Below are 15,787 nucleotides of genomic sequence, written 5' to 3' on the forward strand. Positions count from 1 at the left end.
GAAGAGCCTTCTCTACCCATTTCTTCACCATAAATTCACCTGGTTGCTGGGGAAGCTAAGCGACCAAAGACTTTGTTTTGATCATGAGTTCTGCAAAGTCTCATTGGGCTGGAGCATTAGATTGGCCAACTCATCCAGAACTTTTTCTTGGAAGTACCCTAGTCTGAAGGCTTCACAAAACTCCCGTCTTAATGTAGCCCTAGTCACAAAATGGTTCTCCGCAAATTGACTATACCATTTATCAGCTAAGCCATCCAATTTTGATGGGAAGAGCAGTAGGTAAGCGTCTTCTCTGTTGAGCCCACGACCCCTACAGAGGGAGACAAATCTCCTGGCATAGTCATTTGCATCCTGTGGAGAGTCCTTTGAAAGTTGGGAACTTTATATTTATCTTAGCTAGGACACTTGTGAGCTCCTTGGCCGTCTGCTCAGAAGCCTGATGGTGCTCAAGAGCTTGCTGTAACACACTGGTCGAGCACCTTGCTAGGGAAGGTGAGCGGGGAGGTGTAGAACTGATTGAAGGAATGGAGGCAGTCATGTGAGAAGAGGGTAGGGGTAATGGGGCTGGTGGGATTCTACTTGGCACAAATGGTTGACGCTTTCCGTGGTAGTACTTCAGAGGACTTAGTAGTGGACTTTGTTGCTCCTTTGATTGTCTTGTATGTGTCATACAGGAACCAAGAGTCCACCCAAGCTTCTGGGCATGAATTGACTGAACACTGGACTAGGCTTCCCTAAACCAGGACGAATGACTCTCTGGCTAGACCTAGACGAGGCCTGCCTAGACCTGGACGAGAGACGGCTAGACCAGGATGAGTGACTCGACCCCTGGCTAGACCTGGACGAGACCAGGTTGGACCTAGACGAGAGACTAGACCAAGTTGGCAGTGGCTAGATCTAGACGAGACCAAGCTGGACCTGGACGAGAGACTAGACCAAGCTGGCAAAGGGAAACTGGATGATACCAAACTAGATCAGGGATCTCAGACCAACACAGACGAGAGTTAATCTTAATCAGCTAGCTCCTCAACCGGTAGGCGTAACGGAGTGAGACTTCAGTTGAGGTCCCACCGGGCATGCCAAAAATGAGAGCACCTCTTGCGAGGAAAAGGTGTCGTGCTCTCTAGAGTGGGTGCTCCTCAGGGCAGTATGCACGAAACCTCACTCCAACAGAAGAAACATCACACAGGAACATGACTCAAACACAGAAGTGGAATATGACTCAAGACACGATACGACTCAAAACACAACTGTAGACTCAACTCAATGGAACTCGATAAGCTCAAAGAACCATACAACTCTGTCTGGCAACACACACAGCTCCAAGTTCAGGACTCAAGGTACAATGGGGTGTCGAGGCTCCAATGTGCAGGGAGGGTGCCAGTGGCGTGCAAAACTATAGACTCAAGACTCAATACTAGACACTAACCCATACAAAGTTGATAGAAACCCCAAACAGCTACAGATATATACAAACATGAAGAGCCACCAATGGCTGCAAAATATCCACTCCAGCTAATCCTATCTCTAAACTGTGAGGTGGTGCGCTGGCCACGGTGTCGACTGGACCACCATCCTTGCCATGTGTCACTGTCACTGACCCGGCAAGAGAGTCCGTCCAATGTGAAACCCGGGCCAACTGTGACTAGCTGCCTGTCCCGTGCCCATGACACTGTAGCCCTGCTACAAAGAAACTCTTTTGAGGAGCATTATGTTCAGTATTTGTGTGGACGGGGTCCAAGAGGCCAAGAGAACCAGAATCATGAAGTTGTTAGAGAAGGGATCGGACTTTCTCTGATAGTACAAGGTGAGGTGGAACATTCAGATGATGAGACTCGCTGAAGAAAACGGTGTTCATTGATGTCTGCTATTTGCTCCACAAGAAGAGAAGACCTTGTGTGGTGGGTGTGACATGGTTTGATTTATGTTGCCAATTAAAAGTTATCTGATATGGTCATCACGCTTTTTTATAAAGATCACACAATACTTTCTGTATCACTAAATTCAGCTCAAAAATAATAATAGTTGCTGTATCTGTGTGTATGGTAATTCTGAAATGCTCATTTCTTGATGCCAACTCTCTCTCAATTGACATAAGTAACTTATCCAGGAAGCATCTAGTTGTTTCTTTATGAATGGGTGGATTCGTCTGCTAACTTTATCCTAGGGGACTTACCTCCCTCATGAGGGAACGCTGACCATAGGATTGAGCTTCTTCCAAGAAGCTCTCCATGTGACAAACCTTTCGACAGAGCCTCTCTTGTCCCAATAGTGAAAGATAATGATTCAATTCAGTGAATTATTAAGAAAAGGTATGGTAAGGCCCAGTTCATCTTCACTTGATGTTATTAGTGCAAAAGGAAGGCTGATTTGTAAAGAATTTCTCTCAGCTATAGACACAAGTTATTGTCCTAAGCAGAACAAGTTTGCACCTTCAAGGACAGAAAGTATGTTTGATAATGTTCAAGGGTCCAAGTTTAGTATGATACACTTTAAGCAATGTTTTGCTCCGATTTGCATCATACGAAAGATATTCGTAAGACTGCTTCTTGCATGACCTTTGCTTTGGGATCATTCTTGCAGTGGCCACATCCAACAAAATGATGGGCCACACAAGCATCACGAGTGTTTTATGAAAATTACCCACTACTTCGTGGTTTTCTAAGAGCGTAGAAGTCACCTCAAGACAATTCTCAAAAGACAGATAATAACAAGCTCCTCAGAAATGGCAAAAAAAGAATTATTTCGCAAGAAGATTCAATGCCAGGTGACATTAACTGCAAGGATGGGCATATATACACAGTAGCGGAAGATACCTAAAGAGTGGTCTCAGCCTAGAATCTTCATAAGCTTCATAGATTTATAGGCTCATGGGCTTGAGCTTTATAGGCATGCACCCTTATTATAGGAGGCTAAAAGGAAAGTGTTTAATCGTAGAAGGACGACTCCACAACTTGATTTATTTAAATGTCAAATATAATATGGCCTGCTAAGGAGAATGAGGCATTCCTCAAGCTCCAACAAAAGCTTATATCATGGTTGGCGTTAATGTGCTTGATCTCTCCAAGACCTTTGAGGTACATTGTACAATCATTGATGGCTACTACCTCGGCCCGTTTAGTAGCATCATTAGTAACAACAAAAATATACTTGATTTTTCTAGGTTTTGCCACTTGTAATTGGCCCTATAAATTGATTCCCCATCTTTTAAATGGTAGCTAAGCCAGAGAGACATATAATGGGTGATTGGAAAGACGTGTCAGCTTGGGAGCCCATCTTTGACAGGTATCACATTGCTTAGCGTGAGCTATTGCATCTCGAAACACATCGCCACCTCAGCCCACTTTGCAAGATTCTCTCAGTGGTGATATTTCCAAGATAGTGTCCTCTAGTGGGACCACTGTGAGCATCAACAAGAATGTCGGGGACCTCGTGGGGTGACACAACCACCATATTGTCCAACACGATACAATTGACCTCCTATCAAAGTGAATGGTTTGCTTTTACGAAGCAAGTGTCTCTTCTCGAGAGGGATCAAATGGGAAGGAAATGCACCAGTGGAGAGTAGTAATAGAAATGTCATGATACTATAATAGAGCGACATTCCATCTTGTAGAGGAAGCTATTTGGCAGGTCACTTTCAGCTGGCTCATCTGATTCTTCTCTAAACAGACGGTCTGCCATCACATGGTGCTTCTTGAGGTGCAAAACCACATCGAAATCAAACTCTTCGATAGCAGAAGCCCTCGCCAAACACAACCTGCTACCTGAGGTTTGTTGAGCAAGTTCCTGAGGGCACGGTGATCCGTGACGATGGTGATGTGGACCCCCAGGAGATAGTGGTGGAATTTCTGCAAAGCATAAACAATAGCAAGCCCTTCGCTTCCATTGTGCTATAATTGCGCTCCACTTGGGTGAGGAGTTAGTTTGCATAGGCGTTTGCTTCCTCCTCAGACCACTAACATGGAACAAATGCACTAGTGAGCCGGATAATTGGCTTACAAATGTTGGAATACATCTCAATAAACCGACAATGTTATCTTGTATGGCCTACAAAGCATTGCACACCTTTAGGGTTGATTGGGTGTGGTAGCCTTAAAATAGCAATTACCTTCTCTAGATCCGGAGCAAGACCATTTGTAGACACAATATCGCCAGGAATTGTACCTTGGGTCACTTGGAAGTGACACTTGTTGGGGGTTGAGCTTAAGGCATGCCTCCTTGCACCTACCAGAACTAACAGCTAGCTGAGATAGACGTTCAATAAAACTCTCCAAAGGCATGGAGCACCCGGCCCCTGAAAAGTTGGAGAAGTTATCCCTGAATATCCGCAGGAACATTAGCAGGAGAGGCTAAAAATGATGTACACTATGCGGTTGAAGGACAGTGGAGAATTTTTGAGCCCGTAAACCATGCACTTTTATTCAAATTTGCCCCAAGGAGTCACAAAGACTGTCTTGTGCCGGGGTCGTCAGTGTGGATGGCTGGTTCAATTTTGGATGTTTTGGATAGTTTGAAGATCTCATAATCTCAGCATGTTTCATTGAGAGGGTGCTGAGCTGTTTTGGATTCTTCAGAAGTTCTTTGCATCAGTCACTTCATGTCAGTTTTTGACTTTGATGAACTCTCTTTTCAAAATATCAGGATACTTTCAAAATTTCATGCTTTGGATAGTGATGTAATATTCTGCATGGGTTTCCTTGTTTTGAGGTTTCCCATCACTAGTAAAATTGATCTTTACTGCAAGAAAAATGTTTGACAAGGGCTAACCTAGAGGCTCTTGCTTGTTGGCTGGCCGGTGTGCACACAGAAGCAGCGACATGGGGAAGCTGCAACAGGTGGAGCAGAATGCACTGGCAGTTTTTTGCATATGGCTATCATTGCACATATGTGTTTTGTACATCAAAGCACTTGTTTGGATCTGTTGCAAGGTTCATGAAGCATGGTCCACGTGTATAGGATATTCAAGCAATTTTCACATGGCTTGAATATCCAAAGTTTCCTCTTGTTTAGTATCTTCATCTCTTTGCAGAGGATGACCATGTCGTTATATTTGTTAGCTATCTTTGAAACTTTGAAATTCTCCCTAAAGTCCAATCTTCTTTTTATCTGCTGGTTGGGGAGGATAAACTTGTTTGAAACTTTGAACATGAATCAACTTGCTTTAACCTCAGCTAACATGGAGGGCAACCGTCCTGCCTACTTTGCATCTTTCTGCACTCGTCCTCTAACTTTGGATGTTGCTCTTGTTATCTTCAGCTGGCTAAAGAGGATGACCTAGTATCAGACTTTGCATCTTATGTGAAATTGAGAACTCAAATTAACAAGTCCCTTGAGGAGTTTGCTGAAGAATCAGATTCAGACCAAGAGGAGGAAAATGTTGTTCAATGTGTCATTCCCAAGTGCCATAAGTTAGGGAATGTGACAATTTTAAGGCCATCACCTATCATTGAAAAGGTGATTGTTGGCTCTGAAAAATGAGATTTAAACCAAGAACTGTGCAAATGACATCAGCTCTCATGACCTGCATTAACTCTTGCAGATCATTAAATTGAGCGCAATTCAGACGTATGTAACCTGTACTCAGGATGGATTTTTAAAGCTCTGGCACACAGATTCTTTGAAGCTTTTACGAGTGCAAGAAAGTGGTAATGGAGGTGAGTATTCTATTCTTTTATCTACATTCATGACTATCTTATTGTCAAAATTTTCTTTTTGAAATGGTAGTTTTAAAATAATATATTCGTTTCTAGAAGAATTCATTTCATTTCTCAAAATATTCCTCCATTCCGCTACTCCCCCGTTTCATGATCTGTTCCTACTTGTTGCTGACGTGGCTGACACCTTTGCTGGTTGCGTCCGTTGAGGTCGTGAGTGCTGCAGGCCACCGTTTGCTGCTCACACCCCATTGGCTGCCACTGTCAATGTTCCAACATTTTCCCCAACACCCAACCTCGGCTCCAGTTCTTTCTGAGATGCTGCCACCGGCCTTGTCTTCCAGGATGCATTTGCTGTTTCAGCCCCGTCTCAAAAGCTCTGCCACAGTCCTCGCTGGTGCTGTAGCACCCACCTTTGCCACTTGATGCTTCCGCAGTTACGCCCTACTGTTGGCCTCATATATACTCCACCTCCCTTGAGCAACGTGGTCACCACCCCACCGTTACCTCAGATCTGTGTCTTCGCCATTGCTATCCTAGCCAATGGAAACTCCACCTTGATTGTGTAGCACGTCCTACCGTGGAGCCTTGGAAAGAGTTCCCCATCTCGTGCCCTTTGCATTAAACGACGCCACCAGAGGATGGACTTGTTTTTCCAGCCTATGCTCTTGCATGTCCTGCTGCCTAGCTTTGTTACTGCCAAATCACTTGGAAAGCAGCTGCCGCTTAACAGCGACTTCTTCATATCGGTCTCTTGAAGACGCTAATATAACATCTCATTTCATTTTATTTCTCTCTGTGGAGTATGTAGACTCCTATACATATCTTGATGTTGTATTCAGTGGACCTACTTTCTCCATGAGAGGTTCTGTAGAGGTGAGATTGACGAGAGAACATGTAGCATTAGGAGGACTAGAGAAGAATTTTCCACAGGTGCAGTTTCAGCAGCCACGCAGTAAGCGGTGGCTATTTGACACTTTGGTCACTTTTGCCATGCTCTATGGAGTGCAGATATAGAGAGACCACATGTATCCATGATCTCCAGGTTGATCTCGGCGAAAGACTTAGTGCCACATGAAATCATCAAAGATGAGATGAGTGCACCACTGATTGTAATGCAGGCTCTTGCAGTGTCTTTCATTCATAGCACATGGGAGCTCCCACGTGACAGATATGCATGACAAGCGCTTGAGTCATTGCGACAGTTGGCCAGTGAGGGTGATACTTCATGTTGGTTTGCACAGATATAATCTTGGTTTGGGCTACATGGATTTAGTATGGACAGGCGGCCCCCTTTTCAGTATTCCTTGGATGCACGATCCGTCACCTTCACACATTCAAAGATTAGCAGGATTATTAGACATGATCTCATTCAGCTTGATACTAGGAGGGCTGTCTGCATCACATGAGCTGGGGACAAAGATGGCTTTTTATCAAGACCATGTTCTTCGCATGACAGATGATAGGTTTATTTCATGTCCCAGGTATATGGGAACACACCTATCTCATGGCATTAGATGTATTATTGGTCAGCTATGCACCTCATTTCACGAGTTAGAGATAGCGACTGGCCCAATACACAGGTATAGACCAGAGGAGACATTATGCCAGGTTTGCCACAGAGATCCAGAGATAGAGAAGCCTTATATCTGCTAGTGCACAACATACTACATGATCCGCGGGTGTTTTCATTGCTTATTCACAAAGGCCTTTGGCCCCTTATCCCACATCATGGACTAGTATGATCAGAGGTGCCTAGGTATCTTCTTGCTGGAGATCCTTAGACTCAAAGAGACTACCCTTAGGAGAAGAGGACATACACATAGAGGATCCATATAGGGGCAAATGACTGCTTTTTACAGAGGGACTACTCGGGATAGGCCACCACAGGTTACCCAGTCACAACCTTATTGGGGAAACCTTCTTGATAGAGCCATCCAGCTTGGCCGCTCACAACGCTCGAGGATGCAAGGATCTTCACATCGTTGAAGAGGTCTACATTAGAGGCTACAGAGCATCATTGAGTGACATTGAGAACGCCCCCAAGAGAGCTAGCTATGGAGGACATTCCGGGCCATGTTGCACAGACCCATAAAAAAGTTCATGGTATGATCACCATTGTATACTTTCTCCATTGTACACCTCATTAGCCCTCATGTGATTGTAGCCCTCTCCGTATGTATTGAGATGATGTATCATGTGATGTTAATGATGAGAATGTAGGGTAGGCTTATATACCTACCCACTCTAGGTACCCTCTTTTATTTTATGTTCCCTAGACATCGGTGACTTCTACCATGCTTTATGGAGTGCATATATGGGGGCATAGCCTAGATTATCAAAATAGATCAGGGCGCACATACGATGGATGGAGATCCATGGAGAGACTACTTGTATCCATGATCTCTAAGCTGATCGGGGCGAAAGCCTTAGTGCCACATAAGATTACTTGTTATAGGCTTGTACACTCCAAGTGAGAAATCGATAGCAATACACGAATAGAAATTGCAAATAACTGAACTGAGCTTGAATAGAAAGAGAGAAGGAGAGTTGACATGGCACGACGGAGTTCCGAGCCAAGACGCACTGGCCCCAAAGATTGACACTCCTTTTGGTATTTCTTTATTATTGCTCTTTGCAAAGTACAACTCCCGAGGGTCCAACTCTCTCCAAGACTCACACTTATAAATATACAAGGGTTTCTCAAAAGCGGAGCCCCAAAAGTACTTGATCCAAAAGCATTGCACCCAAAAGAATTTTCTTCAAAGCTCCACGCAAAAACTACAGAAAGTCTACTAGTGTGAAATGGGGAAATCCGTACAGCCAGCCACGTCAGCATTGTCAACACAAATCACAGGATTCTACAACCATTCCACGTCAACAGTCAGCTCATTTTATGGTTATCAGTCCCAAATGTCAAGATTGATATTTTTGAGTTAGGCCCCTCGGCCGGTGCTCAAAAGTTCTTTGAGTTGGTAGGGGTTAGGTTTTTAATTCCTAACCCCCTTTAGCCCTCTCACCTAAATCTTCAAGGTTCAAAACTTCTTCTTTTGGGTTCAGTTTCTCTTGTCCTCCCGGCGATCTCTTTCCAGTTGGGCACGCCACACCCATCACTTTGTGACATTCCCCCCTCTTGAAAGAATTGTAGTTGAAGGAGTACGAGCGGAAGTGCGACGCGAGAGAGTGTGAGAAGAAGAGCACGACGATATGGTGAACTCGCTCTACTGTAATGTGTAGAGCATAGTGAGTTCTTATTAGGTTTTTGCAAAAGAATATGTGTACATACTTGGCGGCCCGCCCACTTACCTGGGCGACCACATTGGGCTTTATACCCCAACAACCTCCCACTTAAAGTCCAATGTGGTACTTTAAGTGTGAGAGAAGCTACTATACAAGCTAATATACAAGAGATGTAGAGAAGTGATGTACTACCCTACACCTAACTACTTGCGAAAATGCGCAAAGCTCTCTGAGGGAAGTCCTTTTGTAAGTAGATCAGCAGGATTTTCTGTGGTGTGAACTTTGACAAGCTGAAGTTGCTTATCCTCGAGCATTTCCCTGATGAAATGATACTTCACATCCACATGCTTTGTCTTTGAGTGATAAACTGGATTGCGAGCCAATTGTATAGCACTTTGACTATCACAATATAACACAGGCATCTCTTTTTTGATTCCCAAATCTGTTACTAGTCGATTAAGCCAAATTGATTCTTTGCATGCCTCTGATGCTGCAACATATTCAGCCTCTGTAGTAGACTGAGTAACACAATCTTGTAATCTAGAACGCCATGATACTGCTCCACCAGCCAATGTAAAGACATACCCTGACATAGACCTTCGGTTGTCTAAGTCACCTGCATAATCTGAGTCTGTAAAACCCTTTACACTTAGCTCCTGACTCCCATAGCATATACGCATACTCTTTGTAGCTTTTAGGTATCTCAATATTCCTTTCACTGCCTCCCAATGTTTCTTGCCTGGGTTTGACATGTATTGACTTACTACTCCCACTGCAAATGCAATGTCTGGGCAGGTAGCAATCATTGCAGACATCAAACTACCCACTGCAGACGCATATGGAATCTTATCCATTTCAGCCTGTTCTTCCTCAGACACAGGAAAATCTTGTTTGCTAAGTTTCACATTTGGTGGCAATGGAACACTCAATGCCTTTCCCTTCTCCATATTGAAACGTTGCAAAACGTTGTCAATATACTCTGTTTGAGATAACCAAATCAACTTCTTTGATCTGTCTCTCTCAATGCGCATACCAAGTATATGACTTGCCTCACCCATGTCTTTCATGTCAAATGATTTTGCCATCTTTGACTTCAAAGCTGAAATTTCTTCCAATTGCTTGCCAGCAATCAACATGTCATCCACATACAAAATGAGGATCAACCAACTACCATCCTTAGCCTTCTTTGTATATAGACAGTGATCGAACTCACTACGTTTGTAGCCTTGAGAAAGCATAAACTTGTGGAATTTATGGTACCATGCCCTCGGTGATTGTTTTAAGCCATAAAGACTCTTTAACAACTGGCATACCCAATCTTCCTTGCCTTTCTCAACAAACCCTTCTGGCTGCTGCATGTAAATTTCCACATCTAAATCACCATGGAAGAACGCTGTCTTGACATCCATTTGGTGCAACACCAAATCTAATATGGCAACCAATGCAAGAAAGCATCTCAATGTAGTCATCTTGACCACCGGAGAGAAGACTTCATCAAAGTCAATGCCTTGTTCTTGCTTAAAGCCCTTGGCAACAAGCCTTGCTTTGTACTTTGGCTGACTATCATGAGCGGTGATCTTATACCTGTAAACCCATTTACAAGGTAGAGCCTTTTTTGCCCTATGGTAATTTAACTAGCTTCCATGTCTTGTTTTTATGTAGAGCTGTCATCTCTGACTGCATGGCCAATTGCCAATTCCCAGAGTCCTTCATTTGCACTACTTCCTTGTAACATGAAGGCTCATTGCAATCAGTCAACATGACATAGTTCATAGATGGAACAAACCTATCAGGAGGTCGCGTGACACGTCCAGATCTACGCACAATAGGTGGCTCAGGCTCAACCACAACCTGTGGTTCCACTCTATCCTGTCCTTGCTCCTCTTGAGCCCTGACATTTTGTCTTGCACGTGCAGGTCCATCTTCTTGGAAGACAACTCTTCTAATCTCCTCAACCCTCTCTGGTTTAGAATGATATTTGGATTCATTAAAGTGAACATCATTGCTGCGGACAACCTTTCTGGATTTGGGATCCCAAAGTTTGTACCCCATCTCACCAGAATTACCATAGCCTAGAAAGATGCACTTTCTACTCTTTGGCTCAAGTTTGTTCCTAAATTCCTTTGGAACGTGAGTATATGCCTCACAGCCAAAGACTCTGAGATGCTTGTATGAGGGCATTTTGCTTGACCATACCATCTCTGGCACTGAATCCTTCTGCAAAACCTTGCTAGGAGATCTATTTACAAGATGAACAGCTGTTGATACAGCTTCAGCCCAAAACCCATTTGGCAGGTGTGCATTAGACAACATACTTCTGACCTTCTCTTGTATGGTCCTATTCATCCTCTCAGCAACACCATTTTGAGGAGGATTGTAAGGAGTAGTAAGTTCACGTTTTATACCTTTTGACTCACAAAAGTCCTGAAAGGCCTTTGAAACATACTCTCCACCATTGTTAGTGCATAAGCATTTAAGCTTCTTGCCACTCTAATTCTCCACAAGTGTCACAAACGTTTTGAAAACACTAAACGCTTCATCCTTGTGCTTGAGAAAGTAAACCCATACTTTCCTCGAGTAATCATCTATAAATGTCATAAAGTAAGAAGCTCCCCCTAGAGATAGGTTAGGCATAGGTCCACACAAATCACTATGAACAAGTGCCAACTGTGTATCTCTTCTACTGCTTCTATGCTTATGTGGCTGCTGTGTTTGCTTACCATACAGAAAATGTTCACAGAATTCAAAATCATTAAATGAAAAGCCAGGCAAATAACCAGAACGAGACAAGATTTCCATTCCCTTCTTGGACATATGTCCTAACCGGCTATGCCACAAAGAAACGTTCGGTTGCTCGGTTACATTGATTACATTTTTAGAGACATGTGATACATAAATCATGTAAAGTCCTCCAGACTTTACTCCATGTGCTACTGTCATAGAACCCTTGGATATCTTCCACATGTTCTGTCCAAAAGTGGTGACGTAGCCAGCATCATCAAGTAAACCTGTGCTGATCAAGCTCTTGGTAATTGCGGGAACATGTCTCACATTCTTCAGCGTGAAAGAAGAGCCATTCTGAAACCTCAATTGAACATCTCCAACACCTAAGATCTCACATGTCTGCCCATTGCCTAGCCGAACATGATCTTTAGTGGTCACATAAGAGGTAAACCACTCCTTGTTTGGAGACACATGAAGTGATGCCCCTGAGTCTATAATCCAGTCACTCAGTGCATTTCCATCAGATGCTGTAAGAAGAGCTGAGTCCATTGTATTCTTCAAGAAGTAGATGTCTCCTGACACTAGACTGTCATCCTCTGCAACAGTGTTTGTCACATTTATTTCTTGAATCTTCACTGAGGACTTGTTCTTCTCACCATGGTCTTCAGCTTTCTCTTTGCCTTTTTCTGCTTTCCATTCTCTGCAGTCTCTTTTCATGTGACCCTTCTTGCCACAATGGTAGCATTTTATGTCACTCTTGCCTTTAGCACTGCGGGACTTGCTACGAGACTGATTCCTCTTTCCACCTTTGTACTTTTCTTTGGTCCTTCCCTTGACAACTAAGGCTGTTCCTTTGCCTTTGTCCATTGTCTTTCTATTGGTTTCTTCAGTAAGCAGACTTCCTTCTACACCTGCTATGTTCAAACCATCTGGAGGTGCAGAATTACTCAAAGCTGTGCGAAAAGTGTCCCAACTTTTCGGCAATGTGATCAACAAGAACATAGCTCTAACAGGTTCATCAAACTTGACACCTTGAGCTGACAACTGACTGTAGATTGTGTTGAATTCATTTAGATGATTGGACATAGGTGTCCTTTCTTTCATCTTCAAGTCAACAAGCTTCTTAAGCCAGTATACATGTGAAGCTGCACTCTGCTTCTCATAAAGATCACTCAGCTTTAAGCATGCTTGATAAGCCGACATCTCGTCTGCTACATTGAAGTAAACGCTTTCTGCCAAAGTCAGCATAATGGTAGAAAGTGCCAATTCATCCATTTCGCTCCATTCATCTTCGTCCATATCTTCTGGTTTTATCCCCTTGAGCTTTATAGGTTTTATCTGCTTCTTTTGTACCAACACGTGCCAAATCTGCTTCTTCCACAATGGGAAATTGGTTCCATCCAGCTTCTTGATATTGTAAAGAGCAGTGTCATGTGATCCAGCCATAGCTATGCTTCACAGTGGTTTACTTTCCTGGGAAAAATTCGGCAGAGTTTCCCTTGTAAACTGACCTCTGAACCAATATCAACCTGTCAAATGAACCAAGAAAGCTTCAGATTCTGTAGAAATTTTGGCAGAGTCTCCTTTGTAAAATGGCTCTGGTGTAATAAAAACAGAAAAAAAAACAGCTCCAAAAACCACTGTCTCTCTAACACTGTAAGCTGTGGGTAAACCTGTCCTGCACCTGTACTGTCTCTCACTGTTCTGTCACTGTCCTGTAAGCATAGACTATGACAATGCCGCAACGGCAGTAAAGCAAAGATGCAATCCCAACTGTCTAACTCACAGTCAATACATCCTAGCTGCCTATCTAAGGGTGCTCGAGGGATCACTCCAAGACCTGTATCACCGAAAGGATCTCAACATTCGAGAATCCCCCAGCTCAATAAAACCTCACTCGACCCTCAACAAAGGCTACAGTAAATCTGACAGTACATAGACTTCCCACCAAGTCATACATCCACAAATTTCCCACTATATGCTGTAACCGCTCCGGCGGTTGTTTGCTGCGTGACTCACAGCCAGCAAACCCTCAACAAACATACATCATCTCTGACAATACATCCCATGTGGAAGTACCTGCAATGTCAGGATGAAATCTGGAATATCAAGCAGCAAACACAAGCTACCTGATGAACTAGTGGATGTCGCCTACAGTCTGTGTGTAGATGCGCCCGTGTCGTATGTGACACGCCTCCAAGAACTGCGAGCCGTCCTTCGATGTGTAGACAACCACAAATCAACACTCTGGAAGTGTCGATATCCTCAGCACCTGGAATCGTAGGCCGAAAAACCTCAAATTTGCAGAGTCGGATCTGCACCCGCCGAGACCACGTAGTCGAAAATGGCCTGCGCAGACCTTTGTCGAAGCCGAACGGTGGCCGAGATGACCTCAGAATGAAATTCTGAGAACACCTAGCCCTTCGGGCTCCCCCACAGGATTTGGGGCCGTGTCTTCGCCTGTCGAATTTCACTCCAATCTGAGTTGGTGACTCTAGCCTCCTGCAGTGCTGCCCCGAGCCTTGATCTGAGCTGTGATACCAGTTGAAGGAGTACGAGCGGAAGTGCGACGCGAGAGAGAGTGCGAGAAGAAGAGCACGACGATATGGTGAACTCGCTCTACTGTAATGTGTAGAGCATAGTGAGTTCTTATTAGGTTTTTAAAAAAGAATATGTGTACATACCTGGCGGCCTGCCCACTTACTTGGGCGACCACATTGGGCTTTATACCCCAACAGTAGTCGCCCTTGATTACGCCTGCAAAATAGCCAAAGGACATAAACTTTGTTCAGTAGACACTGACTCTATGTACCCATGCACCAGACTTCTACAGAGACATCAGTCACTCACCAATCCATCACTTCTACAGAGACATCAATCACTCATCAATCACATTTCTATGGAGGGTCTCAGATACAAACCATGATCATTGTAACCATTAAGCAATCACATCGAGACCGTGCTGATCTTTTCACGGATTTCTTGATCAATCAAATCTTATTGCTATCGGATTCATATCGTTTCTTTTCACATTTCAATGAAGAAAACCATGCCCATGACCATCCCCACAAGACAATACATCCACATAGCATGCTCTTCACAAAATCACACACTTAGTTCACACTGAACACTGCATTTCAATCATTCAATCTAGCCATCTCATTCCGTCGAGAATTGTCGATGCACCTAGATCATTGTGCAACCATCTCATCCTTCTAGAACTCTTGATGCACACAAATAGTATCCAGTCATCTCATCCAGATAGACATCTTGATGCACTAGAATCTCATTCAGCTCTCATTCACTTAGCCATCAAATCCAGATCTTGCTGCTCTCTAACGGATGCCTAGATGCATTAGGTTCAAATCATTCAGGAGACATTTCATCTTTCTCTACATGTCTCTTAACAATACACACATGAAAGAGCACGTATCTTCAATTCAATCAAGGAAATTTCCAATTCAGTGCACATATTTTCATAAAGACATTTCACAAAATACTGTCAGCCTGTCGGTATCCCTAAAATCTCAAAGAGAAATTTGTGACTTTATTAAATCTAGGCAATCTGTGACAAAAGAGTGGAGTGACTCCCTTCTTGTGTAGTCCGTACCGAACCAAATTTAACTTGCTGATTCATCTGTAACTTTTAACATAGTCATTGCTAATATTCCAAAAGCTTCAAGGTACAACTCAAAACTGAAGAGTATTTGCAATGTTCTTCTCCTTCATCCACTTTGCATCGAGAACCAAAAAGTACCCTTGACCAAATTATCTGGTGGACCTAGCTTACCTTTTTGTTCTTTTCTTGTGCCTTGTGACTTATTGGTAGCCTAGTTGGCCTCCCTTGTCCACTGGCATCTCAATCTGAATATGTCAAAATTCTCCGATGAACCATCAGCTGATTCCCTTGCTTCATCGGAACCCTCAGATGCAATATCATGTGATTCCCTTACTTCTCCGAAATCCTTTGATAAACTTTTATCTGGTTCCCTTGGTTTTTTCTCTTCATTGGAAGACTCTTGGCCCTATTGAGGTGGACACTTGCTTGTCCATAGGATACGCGAATGAGCTGGCGTGCATACCAAAACCTTGCTTGGTATGTCCCATGAGTTTCTGAATGGAGCCAGACTTCTGTTGCAGACTATACCATTGAATCTCTTTTGGAA

General features: G+C 43.6%; 1 protein-coding gene across 9 annotated transcripts in view; it reads left to right on the forward strand.

Moving 5' to 3' along the window:
• LOC147458778 (uncharacterized) overlaps nucleotides 1-15,787 on the forward strand; it is a 372,832-nt gene that overhangs the window by 81,711 nt on the left and 275,334 nt on the right. For all 9 annotated transcript variants that reach the window (XM_086510216.1, XM_086510214.1, XM_086510218.1 and 6 more), the window contains 2 exons: nucleotides 5,260-5,457; nucleotides 5,543-5,657. In XM_086510216.1, coding sequence (XP_086366342.1) covers nucleotides 5,260-5,457; nucleotides 5,543-5,657 — 313 coding nt within the window. The remainder of the gene's footprint in view (nucleotides 1-5,259; nucleotides 5,458-5,542; nucleotides 5,658-15,787) is intronic.

This window comes from Adiantum capillus-veneris, chromosome 4 (assembly GCF_014529385.1).
Source record: "Adiantum capillus-veneris isolate H3 chromosome 4, ASM1452938v2, whole genome shotgun sequence".
In the NCBI taxonomy this organism is placed as follows: domain Eukaryota; kingdom Viridiplantae; phylum Streptophyta; class Polypodiopsida; order Polypodiales; family Pteridaceae; genus Adiantum; species Adiantum capillus-veneris.